This window comes from Chroicocephalus ridibundus, chromosome 7, assembly GCF_963924245.1.
Source record: "Chroicocephalus ridibundus chromosome 7, bChrRid1.1, whole genome shotgun sequence".
In the NCBI taxonomy this organism is placed as follows: Eukaryota; Metazoa; Chordata; class Aves; order Charadriiformes; family Laridae; genus Chroicocephalus; species Chroicocephalus ridibundus.
Window position 1 is genome coordinate 56,337,072 of NC_086290.1, and position 26,574 is coordinate 56,363,645.

General features: G+C 41.8%; 1 protein-coding gene across 4 annotated transcripts; it reads left to right on the top strand.

Moving 5' to 3' along the window:
• Positions 1-25,457, top strand: LOC134518845 (merlin-like). Of its 4 annotated transcripts, XM_063342097.1 has the most exons (20): positions 1-346; positions 1,298-1,404; positions 4,476-4,724; positions 6,218-6,335; positions 8,377-8,502; positions 8,862-8,984; positions 12,655-12,738; positions 13,508-13,576; positions 13,797-13,879; positions 15,126-15,201; positions 15,648-15,785; positions 17,518-17,592; positions 18,373-18,486; positions 18,920-19,042; positions 19,628-19,845; positions 20,746-20,848; positions 21,639-21,766; positions 22,346-22,496; positions 23,188-23,397; positions 24,411-25,457. In XM_063342097.1, exons 3-20 carry the CDS (start codon positions 4,717-4,719, stop codon positions 24,444-24,446), a joined length of 1,983 nt encoding a protein of 660 aa, XP_063198167.1. In that variant the 5' UTR covers positions 1-346; positions 1,298-1,404; positions 4,476-4,716; the 3' UTR covers positions 24,447-25,457. The 4 variants fall into 4 exon arrangements, with proteins under 4 accessions (XP_063198167.1, XP_063198166.1, XP_063198169.1 ...); XM_063342096.1 differs by lacking the exon at positions 1-346 and having other exon boundaries at positions 357-1,404; XM_063342099.1 differs by lacking the exons at positions 1-346; positions 20,746-20,848; positions 21,639-21,766 and having other exon boundaries at positions 357-1,404.
• Positions 25,458-26,574: the final 1,117 nt, after the last annotated feature.

Below are 26,574 nucleotides of genomic sequence, written 5' to 3' on the forward strand. Positions count from 1 at the left end.
GCTGGGGGCTGTGTGTTGAGGGTGCCTGAGCACGTAGTAAGAGAGTAAAGCTGATAGAATTGAGGTTTTTTTTTCTCTCTTAGGCTGAAGGGGCTAGGGGGCCCTGCCTAGGCCTGCGGCCAGGGGAGATGGGGGAGTTGTGTGGGCCTGGGCCGTGTTCTCTTAAGGAATTGCTGTCTGTGGGGAGACTTGCCCTATCTCTGGCCCTTATGGGCTCACACAGCTGAATCCGGCCTGATTTTTGCTATAAAGAACAGGCCTGGGTGCTATTTTCAGCAGCAATGTGTTGTGGTGTAGGGCTGGACATAATCTGCAGCAGGCCTCGGTGTGGAGGCGCTGGAAGGAGGTGAGGAGGCAGGGGTGCGAGCGCTGAGGGGCCATCTTACACGCTGGCATTCAGGGGATGAAACAGTCAGCACAGCCTCTGTGCGGCTGTATGGCGCTGAGGTCTGTTTGCATAGGAAGTAGGTTTGTGCCCTTCCACCTGCTGTTAGGTAGATGAGCCAAATCTTGAAAGTTTTCTGTGTAAATGTGGAATAATTGTAACACGTATGAAGTGAGAGCTGGTCTGTTGTCCTTGCTTGTCCATACCCTGGTAGAAGTTGTAATTCCGTAAGTCTGTATCTAAAAAGGAGGGTTAAAAAAAAACACCGGCAAACTGAGTAATGGCAAAAAAAGTCTTGTCTTTGACATTGCCTTTGAGGTGGTGTGCTTCTGGCAGCTCATGGAGCTTGTCTGTGTTAATGTGACTTCAGGCTGAGGCTATCCCTTTTTTATTTAAATGTCTTCATTTATCTCTTTCCACTTGCAAGTATTTTGGCTGCTGCCCACTTTTCAGGCTTGTTCCCTTTAGGCGTTATTGTCCCATCATCTCTCAGCACAGGAAGAGGGCAGGTAGGGAATTGCATTTACTTAATAGGACAACACCGCGTAGCTTCCCTTTTTAAGGTGGCTGGGTATGGTGAGAACAAGCTGTTCTCTGTATGGCTGGAGACACTGTTGAAATAGTTACATCAAATACTATCAAAGGAGTTATCTGGAAGTTCATTATCAGTTCTTACACATATCCTGGTCAAGATTCACGGGCTTCTCTTATTTTAGTGCCTTATTGCTTGAATTACAGTGGTGAGAAGTTGGGAGGAGTCTTGCTGGCACAGGCAGGAAATGGTTAAGAGTCTCTCATATCACCTGGGAAAGCAATTCTTTGATTTTTCAGAGGGCGCTAACATGCCGCAGTTCATAGGAAACAAAGGAAAGGGGATCAAGTATAAAAGTTGTTCTTGGATTTTATTTTCAGTGGCAGAATTTGTGAGGGCTGGATATTGATGTCTGCTGAAAAATACAGAATTTGGGATTAAAAAGAATTTTTTTCTTCTTATCTTTGTTCAGAAAATGATCTGTGAGGTAAGTCTTGATTCTAACTGGTGACTTTAGATAACTTCTTTTTAGATTGAGAGGTAAGAAAAATCTTTATATTGCTGACCTGTTTTAAAACAGTGAATTCTTTGCTTAAATTGTTACTTGGGCAGGGCAGGGAGCACAGGCAGAAGTGTGAGTCAACAACTGTAAAAAGCCAACAACGCTTTCCTGTATTGTCTGCATTCAAATTGCTTGCATTAATTTCTTAGCTTAAGTGTAGAAATTCAGGAACTGGGAGAAACATAATGAGTCAGGGGAATTTGCGATTAAGAATTGCAGTAAATATTTCAGCAATGATGTGAGACATTCAAATTGTAGTAGTGTCTGTGTTAATGTACTTTTGCAGTTGATGCTTCAAGTATCTTCTATTGGTGGCTCTTAAAGTACTTCCCAAGCCTTGTTTCTAAAGAAACGCACTGCACTCCCAAGGGTTTTATATTGCCAGCTTGCGTAAGGCTTTTGCTAGCAGATAGTGCTGTTGATGATCCTTAAGGGTGGACTGCTTTGGGGGTATGAGAGGGGTCTCACAATTGCTGTTAATTCCTAGCCTGTCTGCAGCTGAGGCTAAGGAGGTCTCACCTTAGAAAGTGCTGCTGGCTTTTTTGTGTGTATGAAAACAGATGCTTTTTCACTTGAGTGTGGCTGACCAAAGTGTGATTGGATGGTAATAGCTCATGTACAGTTGTCACAGAGCAAGTGCTATGGGAAGGGAAATCTTTATACCCTGCAAACCACCCATTCACCTTGGAAATGCCAAACTGAAAGTTAATTGTACTGTCACTCTTGGGAAGGTTAACGGCAGCTTGTTCATTGAGGTGTTTCTCTGTCTGTCTAATGTACTGAATTTTGGCGGATTATCGAGCTTTTGTGGGGGGAATGCTGATTTAATTTTCTTTCTATTTGTACTTTTCAGTTAATACTGTAAGTGGTATCTGATGTGTGGCTTATTTCCCATTTCAATAAAATGTGCAACGCAGTGGTGTAACACTGCCCATCCAGTGCTGTGATATAGATAAGCATCAGTCCTTGCAAGAGTCGCCCTGCCAGTTCTTCTTGCTAGTCCCTGCTGTTCCCAGTTTTGCTCAGGCACTAGTTTCTCATTGTCAAGAAGGGAGAAGACTATAATCCAGCCAGAGCTGGTGGATGTCAGTTCTTTCATCTTGGACATGAGCATGCCTAAAAGGCAGAGTCAGGACCGTTTAGTTCCTGCAAACTATATTCCTCATCACTGCATTTCTGTTCCCCTCATCAAGCAAAGTTTTTATCATCTTTCTGTTGGTTTTTATAAGGTGCAGGAGAAGCTGTGAACATTCACAGCTTCTGAACTATCTGTTCCCAGATTCTGGCTGGACAGGAATCTTTTATCACCCCACCCTATTTTGGATTAATGTGTTACTTGGTGAGGTTATGACATACTCTGATCTATCGCTTTTTGCTGCTTCTGGGTATTGAGCTTGGACTCCTCTGGCAACTGCAGAAATAAATCACTGGAACTCAATGACAAACTCTATCTTGAAACACATTGCACATGATTCACAGTTAAATGTTGTTACTAGCAGGGATCTAGAGAGTGGATTGCTTTTGCATTTAAACAAAAGATTGCAAACACAGATTGTCTCATTCAGCAAGATTTCTCTTATTTGAAAAAGTTATTTTTCTACAAACTTGACTGTTAAGTGCTTTTGCTTATGTTGTCAGTATCTGACATGCCATTTATCTGACATGCAGTGTGAAAATCTTTTCTGTTTCTTTACCAGTGCTGTTGATTAAAATGCAGTTTACATTGCTTGGGAAAATTTGATATTCAAAAATGTCTTTTCACTGTGAGTCAGAATGTACTTTTCCATGGAATAAAAATTCTGGAAAGGAAAAAAAATGCTATTGGAAATGTTGAACAAATTACATTGTCATTTCAACCAGGTTATACAAGAAAAAAGAAAGAACTTCAAAGTAAAAATGAAGGGCTCTGGTGTTTTTGTCATATTTTGAGAAAATTATTACATTCTTCTGCAGTTGTTCAATTTTATCTGTTCAGTGTTTTCCATATGAAACTTTGAGAATGTTCTGTACTGGCCCTGACTCCAGGTTCCTGTTTAATTCAATTGGCTGTTTCAAATTACCTATTAAAAATGAATTATGAAGCTTTTTTCTCCTTTGTCTCAGCCATTGGTGTTTCTTCTAGAACTAATAGAAGAAGGGGTAGTTTCCAGTATTGTGTAGTAGTTTGTAGTCCTCACGCTTTAAGTGCTGTGTCTAATGGTATGATTATTTACAGTAGATCCTGCGTTTTGAAGAAAACTAGACAGGAAAGACCTCTGGAATATAACAGGCTGAAATATAATTTTGCTGTTAGCTGTGTTGCAACTTGCAGATTAGAGATCAAAAAAAATACTGGAATAATTACTGCTGTTTTGGATGCCTTCACATGATGCTCTCCTTTTCAATGCTACTGTGGTCACATTACACTGTACTATTATGGTCATTTTCTGGTTTTTAAATATTCCTTTCCCCTTAATTGAAAACACTTTTCTATGCTAAACAGAAAGGACCTGAGCTCTGCTCAGTGCGCACTGAGGTGTTGCCTAAATTATAGAGGAAAGCACTCTGTGTCAAGAGCTGTTTTTCGCTCCTCTAAAAAGATACTCCCTGAGGACGGGCGGGTACCCAGGGGGTGACTGGATTTGGGCTCTGGCTATGCCTGTCCCCGAAGCACCCTGGCTGGCGGTGATTCTTGGCAGGGTGAACTGGCCTCTCCTAGGACTAGTGGCAGGCACCAGCAGAAGGACCAGCTTGGGAAAATGCCATTCTTGAGGCGGGAGTAGATACTGTCACACTGTTTTGGATAGAAGTTCAGAAAGATAGAAATTCCATCCTACGCTTTTCCAGCATTATGATATTCTTATTGTTAGTGAATTTTTCTGTGTGCAATGTGTCTGCAATTTAATTAAGCCCATTATTCCTTGTCTGAACCACTGTGGTCATGAAGAACAGACATTATAGTGTCTTACCACACTTGTCCCTTCTCTGTACTAACCAGTACTTTCATTTTACCACAGATTATTTTCTAGCCCTTGGATCTCTCCTTTGGATTCTCTCCAGTTAGCCCATTATCTTTCCTGAAGTGTGTTGCCCCAAAACGAACAAGACTTCAGCAGAAGCTTCATCAGAGCCAACTGGAGGGAGAGGACTCCTCAACTGGTCTCGATGGTGTCAGAAAGATGAATTTCCTCCTGAGCTTTTCTTCCCCACTCTGAGTTGTCTCAAGTACTTGTTCGCAACTTTGCTGCTGATGTCCATATGATTTGGTAACTAACTCATTTGTTCTCTGCCTCAGCTTCCCTACAATTTGAAAAGAAAAACTTCCATATACATTTTACTTCCTATTTAGCTACTTGAAATTTTTGGATGAGGGGCACAAACAAAGGAAATGGAAAATAATCAGTATGTTTGCAAGCTCATTTACTGCTCAGCAGAAGCAAAGAAGGGAACAAGAATTTTATAAAATCCTGGACGGTACAGGCAAATGGAACTTTTCAGTATAAACTAGAACTTTATTTTGGAATTCCTTAAGGAGAGATTGGAAGTCTGCCACACTGTAATAGTCTTATATTGTAGGAAACCAAGAATGCCTCAGTCTCTTTTTGACCTATATAGTTCACAGATACTAACTAGGTTGTGCAAGTCTGAGCTGTTAATTTTATAAAGTAAAAACAAGAAGAAAACTTTACAGGCTGATTTCCCGTGCTTAGGAATAAACATGAGAACTGCTTAGTGCAGATTCACACCATCATTTAACCCCAACTTTCAACATTTGGTTTGAATAGTATCCACAGAACCCTCATGGCGGTGGAAATAGCACGTCTCATCAATTTTCGTGATGGCATGCAGTCAATCACATTTAGAATAGAAGATTTGTGAAGGAATTTTCTCTAGGTTTCTATAAAATTAAATTCATTTCACCTCAAGAACTCCACTGGAAAAAATTGTCTTCTGAATAGCTTTCATCATTGTGAGTTAGTATGCCCAAAAGAACGGGGTAAATCCATCTTAATTTCACTGCATATATTCTTGGCATTTGTATCATTTCAGGGAGTTAAGATGTAATTTTGTAAAGAAACTCAGTAAGTTAGTTGCTTAAAGGAGCCATAACTGCTGGAAAAGATTGAGTTGGATTTGGTATCACAACGTTTTGCTGCGTGATGTAGCTTTCCACTGTGTTTTACAAGTGGAGCCTCCGCTGGTGCATTTGGTGTTGGTACAAACTGCAGAGGCCTTTACTGTGAAAGGAAATTTTGCTCGGATGTGTAAAAGGGATGAGGAATGTCATATTTCTGTTGGCATTATTCAAAAGCCAGGTATTACCTTTATGAAACTGTAAACATTCATCCATTGCAGCGTTTTGTTGCAAGAGGGCTGGATTCCATGGATGTGGCTGATTGTGTGGAGCATGAGGACTGGCTTGGAGGTTCCCTAGACATCCTCAGCTGTAGTGAGAGGCAGGGCCCTGGATCCTGCAATGTGAGGTCTGAATGGAGCTCTTTCTAGTACTCCAGGAACCCAGCATTTGCCAAAGTCTGAGAGGAAAGACAGGAACGAGATTTTGGAGCAACCGATTTTTTTTTTTTTAAAGAGTAAACTAAATGTTTTGTTTCAACATCCTTTCTTATGGGCTTGGACACAAAAATGCATATTTAAAGATGACTTTATTCTGCAAGTTTGGACTGCTCCTACTTTGGAATCTAACCAAGAACACGTTACTGAATTTCCAGCCCTAAATGTAATGCATGTTTGATTTCAGGTGTGGCTATCCTCATAAACTAAAAAATATGTCCATCCGAGGCCTGAAGAAGAAACAACCGAAGACTTTTAAAGTCAAAATTATAACAGTGGATGCTGAAATGGAGTTCAGCTGTGAGGTAAGAGTCCTGAGCAGAATGCTAGAAAGATGGAGATTGATCTTTGTATTAACAAGACATAAATTTGAAAAGTTCAGATTATCAGTTCATGGATGGTCTTAAAACTGATCTATTATTTTTATAAACACTGGATTACTTAGGCTCAGTTGCATTCTTCTGTTAAACAACTCTGACTATTCGGAATTAAAGCTGTTTCCATGAAATTCATTTGACTGTGACACAGATAAATTAGCAGCAGGCCTGCTTTCTTCATAAGCATTCCAGCACATGATACAGGGCCTGTTTGTAAGTATACCTACTTCTCCACAAAGTTCTTTTTTTTTGTAAGTGACACGGCTCTAGGACACTGCTGGCTTGGATAAAGAAGCCTGGTCAGAGCTGTTCTAAGGTGTTGCTTATAAAATAATTTGTAAAATGGTACTTTTGTGCTCAGTTGGTCTGGGACATTCTTTTCAAATGTGATTTGATTTGCCATTTGTAAACTGTAGTTTGTTTCTTTAGTTATAATGGCTGGTTTACATCTCTGGACAGAAGAGAAAAATGATCAAATGAAAAAGCTGGTTTTTCTCCTATTAGTTAGGTCTATTTAGTAAATTGGCTAGAGAAATCATGACTGGAAAAATATGGGAGAAAACAAATATAGCAAGTGATCAATTGCTAAATTAATTGGGCTGCACTGTTGAGGAGACAGAACTGTGCCTGATTAATTCCTAATCATCCAGCAAAAGCAAAGACAGACATAGAGTTATTTTGAGAAGAGAAATTAGAAAACTTAGGTCCAATGGGACCGGCAAGTCTAAAGAGAGACTTGACTATCTTGTGGGGCATTTAGTATTTCATTTAATAGGTCTCAGACACAGAATTGATTAGTCACAAGCAGTCACAATGATCTAGAATACTTGCAGAGTTGTGAAAATAAAGGATTTGAAAATTTCATGGAATCACGGAATTTTTCATAGTTGGAAGGGACCTCTAGAGATCATCTAGTCCAACTCCCCTGCTAAAGCGGGATTGCCCAGAGCACATTACTCAGGGCTGCATCCAGGTGGGTCCTGAAATTCTCCGGAGAAGGGGACTCCACAACCTCCCTGGGCAGCCTGTTCCAGTGCTCTGTCACCCTCACCATAAAGAAGTTTTTTCACATATCTGATCGGAACTTCCTATGTTCCAGCTTGTGCCTGTTACCCCTCGTTACTTGATTCAGATATTAGTCTTTGTTATCAAATTCAGGTTGATGTATTCCCTTGCTATCTCTCCCTTCTCCCCAGATATTGCTCCTTTTGCTGGGATGATTTCCTGCTTTCCATCCAAATATTGCCGAAAAGTTTTGTTGTTTGCCACTAAGTTTTTAGTGGCTGACCTATGCAATTAGACAAAATAATCTTTTTAACGTGTAGCCAAACAGAAGAAACAGAGGCAGTTGTGCTGCCTCTTCAGTGAAAAAATGAGATCATATGTGTATGAATTTTGGGACCTTTAATCAAAGTTTCTGTTCTCTACGGAGCAAGGCTAGGAAATTACTCTAGAAGACAGGCTCCTGTTCGTTTAAATCAGAGTAGCATAAAGGCTTGGCTTGGTGCCACTGAAATAACTGAGGTTTATGGAAGATGGATTTGCTTTGATTGTTTGGCGTTTCTGCACTGTGCCCTGACACTCCTTTGATTTCCCCTGGCTGCCTCTCAGTCTCTCCAATTTGTGTAAACTATTGAATAAGATTTTTACAAGTATTAATAAAGCCTTGCTGTGTCCTAGGAAATCAATAGTACAATCCTCATTCCCTGTGCTCATGAAGTGCATGGTGCTGTGGTTAAATGACTACAGCTGCTCTGTGAGTGCTTCTCTGGAGGAGAGGAAGAGGGAGGGAGTGCATTGTGACTGTTGCACCTTTGCTGTAGACAGCAGTAGGCGTATTTCATTGGAAAGCTAAAGCTGAAATAAGACTTCATAGGAGAAAGGCAAATGGTAGCCTGGTTTGCTTGACTGAAATGTAGCAAATTCATTCAAGACATACCTGTTTTCCTTAATTTTCTTTTTCTTATAGATGAAGTGGAAGGGAAAGGACTTGTTTGATCTGGTGTGCCGAGCACTCGGTTTAAGGGAGACTTGGTTTTTTGGCTTGCAGTACACGATAAAAGGAATGTGCACCTGGTTAAAGATGGACAAAAAGGTATAGGAAACAAAAAATAACAGCATAGTAATTTTCTACTTAAAGATTTACTTTTTTTAGCGCAGGAGCTAAAGGAATGTGTTACATGACAACTCATAGTTTTAGATGGTATCATTGTTTTAAGACTAAAGTTTGTTTTATTTGGTCTGATTGCTTCTATTGCATTTGGCCTTAAGTATCCCACGCTGATCGCCACTGTATGCACTGATTGCTATTAGATTAAAGCTCAGCACTGCCCGTCCTTCTAAAATATGGAAAGTCTGCTTTAAGTAGATTATGTCTGCTTTCTGATTAGCCTCTGGAATACTATTTTGAGACACTTATGTGCTATTTTTGCTGCTGATTTTATCTTTAAACAGGTTTTAGATCAAGAAATCCCTAAAGAAGATCCCATTAGCTTTCATTTTTTGGCTAAATTCTACCCAGAGAAAGTAGAAGAGGAACTATTACAGGAAATTACCCAGCATTTATTCTTCCTTCAGGTCAGGAACAGTTTTTAGCTGTGAATTCCCTCTGTATTTACCCCAGTCCTTTTGTTTTGTCTTTGATCTTGTTGGCAGTTGTTAGTCTCAGAATGATTCTGCTTCATCTGTATCAGTGTCTGTAAAGATCTCATTTTTATGAAATACAAACATCTCTCCTGACTGCTGTGGTTTTGTGTACTGGTAAGCCGAATGTTGTTTGCCTTCTGCAGGGTTTTGTTCTCTTGATGGCTTCTCTTACTGTTTGTGCAAGTAATGTGAGGTAAATTGCTGAAACCTGTAGCTTCATGTAAAATGACTTTTATGCCTAGCAGTTTGGGTGATAATTCCACATCTTGATACGCCAGACTTGTTTTGCTCCTATAGCATGTGTTGGGGCGTAAAAAAAAAAAAATCCATGCAAGGCTGGCACTACTTGAAGAACTGTGAGGTGTTTGCCCTAACTAGTCAGTAGTGAGAAGTATAAAGTGAAGCCATTGTTTTTATTGGCTTCAGAAGTTATCTTGAGGACTGTGTCATCTGGTCTGCTCTGGCTGCAGCTAAGTTGGATGAAGAGAGTCTCAACAGCTCCTTGTCATCGTTGTCTTAGACCTGCTGGTATAACCTCTTGTGTAACCATTCCCTAACCTAGTTCTTTCAAAATGAGCAGAATTAGAAGAGACCTGTTATTAGATGTACGCACTGTGTGGGGAGTGACTACACAAGCAATTACGGTGGCAGTTGTGAAGGTGGAGAAATGCAAAGGAATGGTGATAAGCAGTTGGGGACAATAAGCTTTTTCACCCATATCAGCTGCAGAAAGAACAAGACCTATGACCACAGCCTATCCCTGAAACTAAAACTTGCAAGTTCCTAAAAATAGACTAGGCGGTTTCTGGGAGATCTGGTTGTGTACAACTGTAGAAGGCATAATCACTAGAAAACAAGAACTCCCTAACCTGGCCTCCTTAAATGTTCATTTGGGATTGTAGGGGGGAAAAAAGATCATAAATTTGATAGCCTTTCTGAAATAAAGGTTTGTTCACCTAGCAAGTTTCAAAAGGAGTGCAGCAGCACACACAGCTATGACTCAGAAGATTCGCCCCAATGTGTGATCCTTTTAAAGACAGTCTGGAGGCATCATGTTGTCCGATAGCCCTTGGATGCGAAGTGCTGTTCCCTTGCTATGGTGTTGGTATTTTTCTGAAACGCCTGGACTTGCATACACTGTCTTCTGCCAGTCAGATTAGCTGGTTGAGTTGTCTTCTACTCATGCTAGCAGAATAAATCCCCAGCCCTGACAAATCTTCATTACAGATAGCAGAACCTGTTTCAGCTCTGCCACAGGGGCAGCTAGTGAGGAGCTGCAGGACAACAGTACTGTGCTCAAGAGCAAAGTTGTTAGCTGTGTGAATACATCTTGGTCTTTACACCATGGTGGTTCTTACAAATTTCCATTAGATGGAAACCAGTAAAAGTAATAAAGTTAACCCCACATATGCATTGATGCTGGTAGCTTTGCAGAGGCAGCTTTCTTATTTGCCACTTGGTTTTCTTTTGTTCCAGAAATTGTTAGGGTTTCCTTAGCTCCATTAAATAGTAGGTGAAGGAGCAAATTCTTGGCGTACAGTGCTTCGTTATCAAAATGAAGATGCATGGGCCAGGAAAAGCCATGCTGTGGCTCCATAGCTGCAGCAACAGGCTGTAACTGTAGCAACAGGTATACAAGCATTTTGTTTTGGGTTATCACTTGTTGGTCAGCTGTTTTGTTCCAATGTCTGTGACATCCAGCTTCTCTGCTGAGTTCCTGGGGAGTCCTCTGCAAATTACAGCCTTCTGGTGTATTGCTTTATTCTGGTAGCTTTCAGCAGTATGTGTCTGTGCAAGTAGGTTGGGTGCATGGAATACATTCAGTCTGCATCTGTAAATAAACACAGTAAATACACTTGTTCCCTGAGGAGGATGTGTTAATGAAGTAAAGAGAAAATGCTGCTGTTCGAGGGTTAATATACTAACCAGAACTTCATCCAGAACCCTTAACCACTTGGCAGTTTGTTTCTTAAGCTAATTTTGGAAAGGAATGAGAGGGGAGAACTCTTTTCCTAGTCCTCTAATCCTGATTTTTTTTAACTTTTTTCTTTTCTTCTTGAACCTGCCTTGACTAGCAGATATGCAATTAGCAAATTCTCCTCATTCCGAAGTAGAAAAACAAGTCTTAAACAAATTTGAACTTGCAAAGTTTCCTCACTATAAGAACTTAAGATCACACCTGGATGCTAATAGGAAAAACATGTACAGACATCTGGATGCCTACAGATTTCAGCTCTACTGACTTACTTAGACCTTTACAAATTAATGTGGCATAACAGCTTTTTGCAAAATGTGTGAATAAATGTAAATGACTAAAGCCAAATGTCTGTTTAAAGATTAGGTAATGTGCTCCTTCATAAAGAAGTATAACAAAACGTCCTTGTAAGAACTGATCAGAAAAAAAACCCAGACACTTATGGTGAATTTCTCTTAAGTTGTTCTAAATTCTGAAATGTATGATTTACACCATGGAGTATGAAAGCTGGAGCTTTCCAATTTGGAAGAAAAGTCTTTTCATTCTTTCCATTTTAACAGCTTAGAAAGAATTTTCACCGTACTGTAATTCAGGTTCATATATTGTGCTCACCAGAGACTAAATTTAAAAGAAAAACTTTCTTTATGGTTCATTTCAGTTCACAGTACCTAGAGTGCCAAAGTATATTTGTAAAGATAGCTCAGTGCTATCTCAAGTAATTTTTCTCTTTGGAAATGTTTAAGACTGCATTATGCAAAATTTTCTTGTCTTGTGCTTGTTAGTATGTTAAATACATTACACCTGAGAGGAGGATTTGGGAAGAGTAATTTCCCCTTCCTTCTTCAGGTTTTCAAGTAAAAATTACCCAACTGATTTAAAATCAAGCAACATCTTACAAACTATTACACCTCTGATCTTGATAGCACCATAGATTATTAAAACGGAAAGTACCTTAAAAGACACTCTACCATTTATACTAAGCTTTTATTTTTAAGCCCCTATGTTTTTGTTGTACTTAGACCACTGTAATTGAATAAAGTGCTCTATTAGTCAGCTTCCCTTTGTGGGGTCTCCTTTATTCTCTCATTCTGGAAAGCTTGAGAACATACTATTATGGTTTTCAGTATGTCTCTGTCCTTGGCCATATTAGCTGGATAGTCCTGAGCAGTCTGGTCTAGTTGAACCCTGCTTTGACTAGATGGCCTCCAGAGATCCCTTCCAACCGAAAATGTGATGTTTTACATGTTGTAAAGCTAACTTTTCCAAAGCAGGAAGAAAAAGAAGAATTGTTAAAAGGAATGACATGCAGACAATTAACCTCATGTTTTATAACCCATTCTTTTTCAGCACTCCTTATATGAACGTGTGGGGATAGTCAACTGGCATTTCTATGAACTTAGAATTAAGATACTATAACTTTCAAAAGTTGGGATTTTTTTCGTTAATTGTGATGCTAAGTAAAGGCTTCCTGTGTATCTGAATGCCTTTTTATTGTTGCTGCTGTTAACTTATAATGGTGGTGTTTGGTGCCAAGTTATAGTCTGGGCATGTCTAGTTTCTTTTCAAGCCTGACATAAGTCCTGACTTTGAGCTTCTTTAACTTGCCCCCTTTTTCTCTTGATTTAGGTTAAGAAACAAATACTGGATGAGGAAATCTATTGTTCTCCAGAAGCAACAGTTTTACTGGCTTCTTATGCTGTTCAGGCCAAGGTTTGTGCACAGAAGTCCTCTTTTTTTTATTATTGATTTTTCTTCTCTTTTTAACCAATACATTACACGTGGTCTTATGTAAAATACAGCAGTGTTAAAATCTGCTGTTAAAGAAACAGGTCATCCTGTGAGGTATAGATGCAGCTAGAAAAATAAGCATGAGATGCCACTACAAGGATTTTGGTATTATATACTATGCTTTCACAACTTAGGGGATTTCTTTGGACCTAACATCTTAACGTAATCTTTCTCCCAGCTAGAAATTGTTCCTGTTTTAAAAAATGTCCAGGGATACAGCAGGTGCTGATACGAGAGCTCACAATGGAAGGACATGATGTTTTTTAGTATCTCTCAGAACACCGTTCACTCTGTGCTACCAAGACCCACACATCTACAATAGCAGGAGGTGAACACAAACTCTTAGCAGGGCTGGATCTCTGCAGCAGCCCAGCCTATATGCAGAAGGCTGTAGGAGTAGGGGAGCTCATACTCCTGAATGTAGCCTGTAGTTCAGAGAACGGTACGGAGCCATGGGATATGCCTTCATATCTGCAGTTACTGAGAGCTGCTAGGGCTGAAGTCTAGAGTTACAGGCCACCTTAGTGGCTGTACTGGAGCCATGTGCGTAGCACAAAGGCTGGAATTAACTTCCATGGACAACAGATGAGGGGAGCCTGTTTATGTGTTACCCTGTATACAGGAGAACCAAAACAAAATCTGTCTCGAGCAATTGCATCAAACTGAAGTTTCGTTTCTTTTCTTGGGACAGTATGGTGACTACGACCCAAATTTTCATGAGCCAGGCTTTCTAGCCCATGATGAACTTTTACCCAAAAGGGTAAGTCTTTATTCTGTATAAAACCATATCTTTGAATCTACTCTTTGCAGCACAGATATTGCTGAGGGATTAACCAGAGCATTAGAAGCTGTTCGCGTTTGCCCTGAACTTGGCAAAATGACCGAGCTGTGAACTGCGTTGCTGCATTCACGGTACTTGGGAGAGGCAGCACATGTATTTGTATCTTCAAAGGAAACCAAACTCCTTCCTTTCCCTGTAGGTCCTCAGGCAGTATCAGCTGACAGCAGAGATGTGGGAAGAAAAGATTACTGCTTGGTATGCTGAGCACAGGGGTATCGCCAGGTATGGAAATCATTTCATTCTTTGGAAATCCCATACATTTCGTTAACTGGTTATTTGCTGTCTTCAGTGAAGTTTGGCTTTTGTAGAGTGAGCAAAGAAATACTGGCTTACAAGCTGTGATGTTAACAGGTTAATTTATAACTAAGGATAAAAAGACCCACTCATCTGGGGTAAAAAGTGTCTTGTGTAGGGCTCCAAGTGCTTGTAAACCGGACTTGCTTTGAAGTGAACAATGAAGCTGAGAGCTCTTGCAGAGTTTCGTGAGCTAACATATCAAAAATAAGAGTCCTGTCTCATCAGAGTCCGTGTATACCAGCAGAGAGAAGTTTCTGCAGAAAGTCTGAGCTGTGTTGAATTTGGGGTTTGCCCTGAGAGATTAGTCTTTTCATTTAAGGCTGTTAGCTACCTGGAGTTGCTGCTGTGTCTGCCCCATGTGGCAGCTGCCTTTCTGGAGCCATATCATGCCAGTCTCTCCCTAGAATAAAAGGGAGTCTGATATGTTTTATACCTTGTGAAAATCATGGCTCAAAAGGGTGTCACCATACTTAGCAAGGAATCAAAAAAGTGAAGACATGGCATTGTAGTCCCAGGACTGAGTTTTGATGCTAGTCTATGTGGACATTCAGCTACTTCAAACACATTCCGCATGTCTGGAAATTCAGTTAAACAAGAAGTAGGAGCTGTTGGCACCCAGAGGGAGCCGTTCCTAATATTTCAGTTCAATTTTTCTTTGGCTGTTCTAGATGCCTCTTAGCGCTATTTTTACTGCATGTTTTCCTCAAGACTTACTGGTGCCTCACCTTGAAGGGAGAAGAATGGTGGGTGGAGAGTTTCTCACCCTTCTTTGGCCTCTACCCAAAGCTCTGTTTAGAATTTTTTAGGAATCTTTTCTCCATGAATCCTACTTCCTGAAGGAAATATCCTCATGTAATGGAAAACAATGGTAGGGTATGTCTCCAAGATGTAATAATGATGGAGTGGCAAAACTAACGCAAGGATAAGACTGGACTCGAATTTTAATAAAGATTGCACTGTACATGATTCAAAATAGGTACAGTTTTACTGTCTTCATTCTGCAGAAATACTGTTTTTATTATCCTTTTTCTATTGTTGATAGTAAGGTGGCAAAATTAAAGAAAGTACAAAGAACCAGATTGCCTGTTCTTTTCTAAGTGGGAAACATAGTCAGCTAGGACAGAAAGGTTGGTAAGGGATCTCCAAGTATAATCATGGCCTTATTCCCTAGGGATGAAGCTGAGATGAACTACCTGAAAATTGCCCAAGACTTGGAAATGTATGGTGTCAATTATTTTCCTATTGCTGTAAGTGCTTTATTTTAGCAATTTTCAATTGCTGTAGATGATGGCACTGTCCTTTTAAAATCCTCCGGGGAGTCTAGAACTAGGACTTCTGCTTTTCTCTGCTGATGGTGGGATGCGTACTGATTGTCCTGACTTGGTTGACTAGCCTACTGAATGAGTAGGTGAATAAACCAGTTACGATTAATGTTTTACAATCTGACGAAGGTCTTGAGTAGCTCCAGGTATGCAATAGGAAAGAGGGGAGAATATCTAAAAGTTGGAGCGGCTATAGTCAACCTAGAGCTCTGGGTTTATTAGCTAGCAGTGACAACATTCATAAATTTAATGGAAGTATCAATTTCTGAAAAATACAGATAAATATCAATGCATTAGAATAAGTGTGGTTCTCGTCTGTGTTTTTTTAATGTCACCATAAATGGCTGTTACTGCTATCTGTTGTTTTTTAGCAAAATAAAAACCATACGGATCTCCTACTTGGAGTTGATGCCAAAGGTATTCATATCTACAGTATTAACAACAGGTTCTCGCCAAATAAGTCGTTTGAGTGGAGTGCTATCAGAAACATTTCCTATAGTGAGAAAGAGGTATGATGGCTTCGGTATATTATTCTTTTTATATGGGCATGGGTGTGGACTGGGATTCTTGGAACAGGCTGAAAGCTATCTCTGTTTAAATAATTTGGGGGAGAAGGGGAAAATCCTAGGGAGCTTTGTTACAAAACTAAAAATAACAGACCTGCCTCTCAGATGTGCTGTGTAACCTCGGTTCCCCTAGGAGCCAGAGGCTGCTCTGAGCTCTCCAGACTTGTGGAGCCCACTGTTCTGGTTCCTTCCCTGCTGCTTGTCCTTTGCAAAACAAGCATGTTGATCTCCGAAAAAGATATTATGAGTGCCACCGTGACTAGCTGCTTCAGTTATCTTAGCAGGAATTAGATGATCTGTAAAGGCTTAATGCCATTTTCACATGCAGAAGCTGTCCTTGTAGATGAGGCACGCTGGCGAGAGGAGACATGCAGGGAGATGTACATGTTTTTCTGCCTGAATTCTGCCAGTCCGTCAGTGCATGATTTCAGTCCAGCACAGCCCTACCATTGCAACTTCACTGGGATTTCAGAGCCCATCTTTTACTTGTACAAAGTACAGTGGGGAGTCGGTGAAATTTAGTCTCATTATAAATCATGTGGCTACATGGGAGGCTATAATCAGAAAAACAAAACCAGAAAAACTGCATTGATACTGGAATACCTGGAATTTGTCAGCCAAAGGACAGCACAGCCTGTTCCATTTTCTGTGGGCCTTTTGAAAAACATTGAGGATGAGATTTGCTGTCCAGACTCTAAATCAGGCAGGGCAGTCCACAGGAGTTCTGCCTCCAAAAAGTTTTTGGTCCTTGCATGACACTAAATTTCCCCCCCGGTCTGTGAATAAACGGCTTTAACTCCCTATCGTTGGGAAATTGTGCAGCCCTATATTAAAGCTCCACTATATTCAGTGACACATTCACAGCCCTGCTCCTCACAAGTCAGTACCTTCAACCAGTTGTTACCGACGGGGTGAAACAAGCTGTAGGACATTATGATCTTGGTGACTCAGATGGCCTGAAATTATACAGTGCGTTGCAAATGGATTATGGGAACAGAGTGCTAGCTAACCCATGAGTCATAGAAAACAGGATCTTAAAGAATGGAGCCATATTTTTGTTGTGCAGCCAAACTGAGCACAACACATGAAGCAAAACAGTGTGTACTGACCTGGCAGGATGAAAGCCCTTCATGTCCTCTGGAAACAGCTTTGGAGACAGGACTGAAAACGTGAGAAAGCAGGAGCTCCAGGACTCTTATCTGATGGTCAGAAGAACAAGTCCTTCAGGCCCTTGATACATTTTGTTTACACCTGCGGTGACTGGTATCCAGAGGGGTGTTTGACATCTCTCTGACTTCTGGGGATTAGTAATGTATTCTGGTTTCCTGATAACCAGTGCTTGTTCCAGTGCTCTTAGTATAGTTTGCAATGCCCAGATGGTGTTACTATGAAAACCACCATCCAAACTGGCACCGGGTTGGGTCTGTGGGAGACTTTATCTTCTAACAGCCTGCTACAGGAGCAGAGCAGATGAGCAACCTGTGTAACAGCAGCCCTGGTTCTGATGCTTTTGAGCAAAACGTTCTTGCATCACTCTTGCCACATTTGTGGCATAAATCACTGCTTCCCTGGAGAGAAGTGAAGATGGGCTAAAGTTTGCATTAGTATTAATAGGTTCAGCTTTGGTTTTCCTCCTTCTCACTATTTCCTTTATTTTTTTCTTTTGCCTGTATAGTTAACTATTAAACCTCTTGACAAAAAAGCAGAAGTCTTCAAGTTCTTTTCCTCTCAACTCAAAGTGAACAAACTGGTAAGTGTCCTGTTTTCCTTCTTTAAAACTGAGCCTAATAATACCGACTGATACCTGAGTGAGGAATTTTGTTTGTAAAACCTATGGGGAGGCCAGGGAGCATTGAGTGTCAGCATGTGTTTTCCTGAGGATTTGTTCTGTCTGGGAAGTCAGGGTGCATATGTTTGTCCTCTCTGGGAAGGGGAATGATGGGTGGAAAGTGAGATGTGAAAGAAGGTCCAAATCACAAAGGGAAATCCAGGTGCTGGAAGGGGAGGATGTAGCGTATGGAAAGGTGCAGAGCCACTGCAGCATCTGGCTGTGTGGCTGCTGTGGGTTCTTAATCAGTTACTGCCTCTCCTTTTCTGGGAGAAGTAACAAGGCAGGGACCTAATCAACTGGCTAATTGTATCATCACTGATCGCTTCCTAACACAACCCTAGGGGCCGGGTCACTTCTCAGTCAGCTTGTGGAGGGGCCACCACAGGTGACCATTCCCACAGCTACGTCTTGTGTACTCTTGGCCAAGATCTATTGCCTGTTCTTGTTGAGGAAAGTGGAACCAGAGTGGGATGAAGGACAGAAGGAACCCCTCATCCTGTTAGGAACTTTTCTCAACTACTATGTACCTGGGTATGAGTCTGCCCTAGGCACTGATTTTCTTGGAAGGGAAGAAACTGCCAGCACTTGTGCTGGAGTCAGAATTGTCAGCTTCTGCCCTGAGGCCAGTGCGGGGCTGTTATCCCTCTGTCTGGGGCACAAATACATCAAAACAGCATTTGCTTTGCTTTTCCTATACAGATTTTGCAGTTGTGCATTGGAAACCATGATCTATTTATGAGGAGAAGAAAAGTGGACTCAATAGAGATCCAGCAAATGAAAGCACAAGCCAGGGAAGAAAAAGCTAGAAAAAAGGTAAATTCTTTCTGCTCCTCTGTTGTTGAAAACACTGATTGTTATTCCAGCTGGTGCCCCTGCTGTCCATGCATTGCATCAATATGTGCGTGGGAGGTGAGAAAGTGCACCAGGATTGAATGTGGGAACAGCTCTAGTACGTATGGAGCATCTGAAGATGTAAGTGATGTTTGTGAAACTGAATAGGTGATCGCAAAGATTTGGGGTACATGACAGATGGATTCAAGTGCTCTTCCAGCAGTCTGAAACAACACGTATTACCTGTTAGAGGAGTTCAGTGCTGCAAAGTGCAAGCAGCTTCGGCATTGCATCTCTGGTGAATATCAGTCCAGCAGCTAGACAGCAAGCTTAGATTCATTTGCTGTGCTGCCTCAGGCCCAGATGAGATTCTGCTGCAAACCCACAGACGTGGTATTGTGCATTCTGTTTCCAGATGGAGAATCAAAGGCTGGCCAGGGAGAAGCAGCTCCGAGAAGAAGCTGAGCGAGCCAAAGAAGAGCTGGAAAGGCGTCTTTTCCAGCTGGAAGACGAAGCCAGGCAGGCCAACGAGGCCCTGGTGAGTAGCACATTAGTTTGAATATTCTAGTTCCTGATGGGATTTCTTGTTTTGGAAGCATTTTTTTTCTTATAGCTCATGTGAGACACCAAGAATTATAGCTCAGACAGCCTGAAGAGTTTCTGACCACTGGTGGAGAGGGCATGCTGGAATACCTGGGAAAACTCCGATCTGCCATAATCTCCATTTGCTGTGAGCCTTTCACTCCCTGTATTTGGTTCACAGTGCTTTCCTCAGGCAAAGAGGGAAGAAAGGAAGCAACCTTGGAGCTGAAATTGGGAGAAAGGGGCATGATATGCTGGCAGCTGAAGGGGCCAACTTCAGTTTTTGGTTGATGTTTTTGTCCAACTCTAAGCAAATGTGTCTCCTTGCTTCGTAGAAGTGAGAGGTAGGAAGGAAGTTAGGCAATTCTGGAGGAGAGGAGGAACATCAGGCCCTACAGTTATGTTTACTATACTTTTTAGTTTAAGGAATAATATTTTTATCACTTAACCTCTTGTGAAAAGGTGTCCTCTTCCTGACTGTCTGCAGGGGTGATTTTGTAGATGCTAGACAGGGTAACTAAGAAAAATTGTTTCTTCTTAGCTCCGATCCCAGGAAGCAGCAGAGTTGCTGGCTGAGAAAGCTCAGATTGCAGAAGAGGAGGCAAAACTGCTGGCCCAGAATGCTGCAGAAGCTGAGCAAGAGCGACAGAGGCTGGAGATCACAGCTCTGAAAACCAAGGAAGAAAAACGCCTGATGGAGCAAAAGATGCGTGAGGCAGAGCTGATAGCAGTGAAGCTGGTGAAGGAGTCTGACCGGAGGTTAGATTTGCTTGAGTGGGGTTGTGGGTCTCTACTGGGATGCCTGGGTGGAGAGAGTGCTGCTTTTTTCAGAGCTAAGCCTGGAAGGGAGGGATTGTTCCTGAAGCAACACTTCAGAGTGACTAAGCCTTCTTGCATCTTGTTTGTTCCACCTGGTACCAGTGGTTGTGATGCAGGTCAAGATGTTTACAGGGGATCAGATGCAAGGCTTTAGAGTTGTTTAGTATTAAAGATACAGAATGCAGAAGCATTTTCTATTTCACGTTATTAAAGGAGCACTGGCTACCTAGCTATCTGAATTTACCAATCTATACGCTGTGAGTTACAAGAATGTTTTCATTCATTAGTAGCAAGTGATGGTCTCATATCCCTTTCAGATCTTCGAGAAGTGTAAACCAGGTAAACTCCCTTGGAATATAAACCACTGTATAAGCATCTGCGTGTTCCCTAACACTGTGCTGCCTGAAGATGCAGAGCAGACCAGTGTTGACAGAGGATGTTCAACCTTGCTATTAAGGGCCTTCTGCTTGTTTTAGGATACTGCCAAAATGCTTGCCAAAACAAAGAGCAGATATGTTGCACCTCTCCCCACCTCAGGGAGGATCTCTGACAGCCTGGAGAATCTGTATCAGCAGGTCAGAACTGAGCCCATGGAAATTAGGAGTAGGAAAAACATGTTAATTCAGCCAGTTTGTGAAGGATTGTCTTTGAAAGCATGTGTTCATGCTGTGACCAGTTCTCCATGTGGCTATCCTTCCACCAAGTATCTTTGGGTAAAGGAATCACTCCCAGTAATGGATCTTGTTCTCCGGAAGCTAGTGAGGTGTGTAGCTCTGAAATCCATGTGTTGCTGTATACTGGAAATCATCAGCCGTTCACGTCAGGATATTTGTCTTACAGAGCCAAGGAAGCAGAGCACCTGAAACAAGATCTGCATGAAGCCAGAGAGGCTGAACGGAAAGCAAAGCAGAAACTCTTAGACATAACCAGGCTTAACTGTCCTGTAAGTTTCTGCTCTACTGGGCACCACTTCATCTTCAGAGATAGTCAGACGTTTACTGCATTTTTATAGCCTGCATCAAGCTGAGTAGTGGCATATCTGCATGCACCTGGGGGACAAACACTATAGGACCAACTGGTGCTTAAATGCTGCAGCTAGGATGGAGGTTGTATTTGTTCGGGGCAGTGAGTCAGGGTGATAAGAAAGGGGAGACAAAAGTAAAAAAACGGGACTGGTGTTGGGACTTAGGGAACAGAGATTGTCTTGCCTGCGTTTATGCCTAATGCTGACTCTGTGCCATCTCAGTCAGGCGGTGCTTTGTTGAGGTGGCTGTACTGAGCCAGCTCTGTTATCCTGGCATGTGAATTGCCCATGAGTGTCTTTAGGCAAAGCAGATGAAGCTGTCTCCAGCAAGAAGGCAGAGCTAAGGCTGTCTGCCCCAACTCCCTCTTCTGCTCCAGTGTTGCTGAGAATGGATTTCCATTCTCTGCTGAAATAGATGGGAACATTGCAGCCAGGATACTTCTCTGCCCTTGGATTGGGGCAGAGGGTGGGTTGTGGACTTCAGCAGTTCATCTGGGGCCACTTGGGTAGAGGGGAAGGCCTGCAGGAGCATCTGTGTGTCTCAGAATCCGTGGGTAGCTTACGAAATCATAGAATCATAGAATGGTTTAGGTTGGAAGGGACCTCAAAGACCATGTAGCTCAGCATGGCATTCTTGCAGAAGCTGGAGAGATAAACCCAAAATCAAACAGTCAGATCTTACTGATAGTGCGTGTGTTGCCTCTTTCAGCACATGGCCAAGTACCCACAATACGTGCCAACTGACACCAGAGATGCCAACTTTGACAAAGGATCCATAAAGCTGGATTTGAAAGACATTGACCTCAAGAGACTATCCTTTGAGATAGAGAGAGAGAGGTATCAGTATGCTTATGGTGTAAATAAACAAGAGTGTTTATCATGGAAAGTACAGAAAAGAAAAAAATGTCTGGGAATCACAGTTCATCCTTTTAACAACTCAGGATGGCCTCCTACTTGTACATACGGCTGGAGGTGTGGATTGTGTCCGTGTAAGACTAGTTATTTACACAGAGGAAGAGTGTTGCGGTGGCATCAAGCCGTGACAAGTCCAGTGCCCTTGTGTCTTGGAGAGCACTTTGTCAGGGGCAGAGTGCTTTGCCTGAGTAACATCATGTTAGAGGACAGAAGTTTCCCTCCAGTGTTGAAGTGTGGTATTGCTCTGGTATAATACATCGAGAGGCTTTTTCTCCCTTGCTCAGCAAGGAAATGCTTGGTAAAAAGTTAATGTGTGAATGCTGAAGGGTGGAAGTGACCCTCCTTTTCACTGGGTCAGGGGAGAGAGGCTGACGTGTGCCAGACTTCACTTTAGCTATCAATAAACCAAAATGAAACAAAGAACTTCCTCTCTCCTCCTTCCACACACACTTGACATGTGTCATGCCAATAAGCTTTTTGCCTCCAATGTGTGGACTACAGGCTGGACTACTTAGAAAAGAGCAGAAAATTCGAAGATCGACTGAAAGAACTGAAGTCTGAAATTCATGCTTTGAAACTAGAAGAAAAACAGTCTGGGCTTTACTCTCATTGGAATGAAGTACTGGGATCCTTGGATCGCTCCTTAGGAAATGTATGTACCCTAAATACCTGCCACTTGTTTCAGCAAAAACTGTAAAAGAATTGTGTGGGTGTGCCAAAGGTAATTGCTATATTCCAGTTCAAGGCACATGGTTTAGTACCCTTGATAGTAAAATATTTAAAGCGTGAACACAGACAAGGAAAATTCATGTCAAAACAAAATCTAAGAAGTTTTTTCCTGGGTGCAATACCGGTACTGTAAGCAAAAAATAATCATTTTATTTTACAGATTATGAAATCACAGTAAGGGTTTAAGGTCTTGGAGCAAATTAAATTGTTGTAACTTAGTAACACATTTAAATGTGGTTCCTCAGAGTTTGCATCACATTCTGATTCACATGCTTTATGGTTGCTAAAAGTCATAAAAGTCTTGATGTATTTTTTTAAGGCAGTGAGGCACTAAACCCAGATTTTTGTCATAGATTTCGTATTATTTATATAAACACTCCAGCCTCTTCCTGAATCAGTGCAAGAATAGGGCTGGTTTTGTCTTTCCAGGTTGTTCCATGTGTAGCAAAAGTGGCTCCGAGTCAATGTTTTTAGAGAGAGAAGGGAGGCTTGGAAAAATTATGAGGGTCGATGGCCTTTATTTTCTGACTATGCATCTGACGTTCTTTTTTGGCTTAATGAGTGTTGATATATAGAGAGAGCATTAAATTGCCATGTGTTCTTTTCTTTTAAAGACCCCGTCATGGATGAAAACCTTTGAAACGGGAGATTCATTAGATATAAATCTTCAAAGACCTTTTCCTGCTTACTCGTTAAATACTATGGGCAGCTGGCCTTGTACCAACAAAACTCAACACACACCGACAGTGGAAAAGTCATCTTCTCAAGCAAATTCCATGGCTGCCAACAGTGCGGGCACACGAACCAGAAAACAGATTATAAAGGTAATCAGATTTGTAAGTAAATTCCCAAATATTGACTAAAAAGTTCAGAGTTCAGAGAGGTAAAGAATGTCTGGCTTTAGGGACCTGTTTTGTCCAGCTCTGTCACAGCCTCTCAACTGATGAGGCAATGCCTGGCTGTTGCATGAGTTTGGAGACCCTGCGTTGGTGCACCGTTCGGCACTGTTTATAACCTGAGGCCACTTGTTTTTTCTCACTTGTGAGCTGAGCTGGAATGCAAAGCTGTGAGCCTCGGTAAATGAAACAGAGGTGCCCGTCTTCAGGAGGATGGTCTGTGTTAAATTTTACTTGTATCATCTGGGTTTGGAAATAAGAATGTGCTCCCAGGTATAGAGAGCTTAAAACATAACTGTGCCTGTCTTCTGGTTTGAAGGGGCAGGCAGTAACGTACTAATAAATGCCTGGATTTCCAACAGTTCAGTTCTCTTCCAGTGTGTTCCCTGTCAGAGTTCTGAAGAGCTAATGAGCTGGGTCTTATGAAAAAACAACCTACTTCTAAATTTCACTAAAATAGAGAATCTAGCATACATTCAGGAAGAACTGTAAGGGCACGTGGTCTTGAACAGTGTGAAGGAAATAAGCTTTCTCTAGGCAATACTAAGGGGCAAGGTATTAGGAATAAAGAAAGCTTGATGTATTTGCTGCAGTTTGTATAAACAAAACTGAGGGGTGTTAGAGGCTCTAGTACAGAACATTCAAGACCTGAATCTTCAGGGTTGTATGCTTAGAACTAGAAGGAACACAACTGAGTGTAGCAACAGATGAGAAAGCAGCTCTTTCTAATGCAAGTAACAGAAGCAACTTTTAAGACTAACCTAATCCAAATAGCAGGGGTGAGGTAAATATGTTTGTCTTAAAGAAATAAAAACTGTTGCAGATCATCTTGCAAAAGGCTGCAGAGTCAGAGGTAAAGGAAGGACAGGACCAAAGGCAGTTACTCTCCTTTAAGAGGAGTTCAGGGCAAAACTAATTTTTCTTATTTGATTTGCTTTTAGGTTCAGCAGCATGACTCGGATGTGATCTACATTTGAAGCCTCTTGTTCCCTTACCAGACTGGTAGAACCTGGTGGCCTTTTTTTTGGCTGCTGCAAAATGCACCTACACGAGGACGCGTGTGCAGTTGTGTCTGCTGACAGACACGGGGATGAGAGACACGGTACTGCAGTTAGAACGGTGCCATTCAGCTTCCAAGCACTTCCAAGCTGGGAGCGCTAAAACTGCCAGTGTAAAATGGGAAATGCCTTTGGGTACGATGGTAAGCATACAAACCCAGAGGAGTATTGTTTACTACTTATGCACTTTTTGAGGAAACACTTCATACTTTGCTAAACCTTCCTCCCCGAGGTGTGTTTTTACATACTGACTTATCAGGATGGTACTCTGCTTTTGTAGAAAGGATGCTAGGCAGCAAGCGTCCAGGAGATGTTTGGGATGAGAAAAAAAAACATGAGCTTGGTGTTTACCTACACAAGAGACTAATTATTGTTTTTGTTCGGTCCATGGGATATGACTCCCACAGAGCTGCTCAACATCTTTAGTGTTTGCCTGCCAAATGTTTTCCTTTTTCTCCCTAAACATTTCTTGGTTCGCTTGATTGATTTGCATTTCTCTGTGAGAAATCTCAGCTTTTAATTCCAGGTGTAGAAGTGGACATCTTCAAATACCTCTCACTCCTGGGGGAATCCTTTGTTTGGAATGCAAAGCTTCTGTTCTCTTCACAGTTTCTCACTAGAGCAAGCACTTTCTGTTGCTTTTGCCGCTCCAGAAAACTTTGCATACATCAACTTGTTTCCTAGTTCTGTGTAACACAGGTTCCAAATTAGACAAAGACAAAAGACGCTGTTGGTGTCTGCTAAAGTTGGACATGTTTCTCGTGGAGAGGGGCATGCAGTGAATTGTCTGCCTCATCAGTAAAACCTACTTGTATTTTCTGGTTTTGTGTGTGTTTAAGTGTCTGTTTCACCATAAATCTTCAGTCTGAGGACTTCTGGGAAAGCAGACAATATGCAGCTGTAGCTGAAGTAGTAGCACAGTTGAGCATGTGATATGATGTAAAAAATATTAATGTTAAATATCTTTTTCTAAAAGCTAAGATTAAAAAAAAATACATTCAATAAAAAGCTTCAATTTCCACTTGTTAGTAACAGCTGTGAACTGAATGTTGTGTCAATATTACAACAACATTAACAAGGCAAGTTCTAAGACCAAATACAGAAATCTCCTCTGTACGCATCTGCAACAGGCTGAGGGCGCAGTGGGGAGCAGCGCCGGTAGCCAGCTCTGGTCTCAGACTTTTACGAGTCACGACAGTTACACGGTAAGATGCACATAACAGTGATCTGCAGTGGCGTCCTGGTGTCGTCGTTTTCCCAGCCTCGAGAGCAGTTGCTGCCTCTGGTGTGCGGAGGGAAGGGAGAGTGTTAATTCTCTTCACAGCTCTCTGTCTGATAGTTGTTTGCGAACTGTTGGCTATTATGTGCACAGTTCCTGATCTGTCTGGGAAAAGCCTTGTGTGTGAATGGAGAAGCCGTTGGAGGTGTCAGACTGAAGAGGCAGATGCTGTCGAGGTCCCAGGGTTGGGTGGGTGGCACTGGCCAGGACTTGGATGGTGGTGAGATAGGAAATAGTTCTAGAGGAAAACAGTACAAAACAACTCTGGACATGGCATTCTTGGATTTGGGGGTGGGGAGGAGTGCTGGGATTTCCCTCATTTTTCTTTTCCTGTTTCCTCTTTTTTGTGTACGTTGTGCCACAGGTAACTAACCTTGTACTTTCATTCTGCCCATGTGCTGAGGTTTCCTCTTGCTGTCATATCTGAGCTGCATCATGATATAAGGCGTATCAGAGGAGAACTGTTCCACATGATTGATTTATCTCTTTGGACTAGTTCCTGTATATGACAGTGAGGAAACGGACAGGGTCACACTGCTGCCAGTTTAAAAAGGAAGTTTATCCGCACAAGCTGTTCTCAGTCTGCTGGCTTGCAGGTATTCTTGCTGTGCATTGTTCGTGTGGAGCACCATTTTCCTGCATACTTGTATGGGTGTGTGAAAGATGAGATGGGACAAGAGGAGCTGGGATCTGCTGGAGAAATGCTTGCTCAAGCAGGGATGAAGTCGGATGTACCAGGCTGTTGCTGGGAGGGCACTGTAAAGAGAA

Coding starts and splice junctions, on each gene's coding strand:
- LOC134518845 (XM_063342097.1), top strand. Junction 19,043..19,627: donor GGCAGGCCAACGAGGCCCTG/GTGAGTAGCACA, acceptor GTTTCTTCTTAG/CTCCGATCCCAGGAAGCAGC. Junction 23,398..24,410: donor CCAGAAAACAGATTATAAAG/GTAATCAGATTT, acceptor ATTTGCTTTTAG/GTTCAGCAGCATGACTCGGA.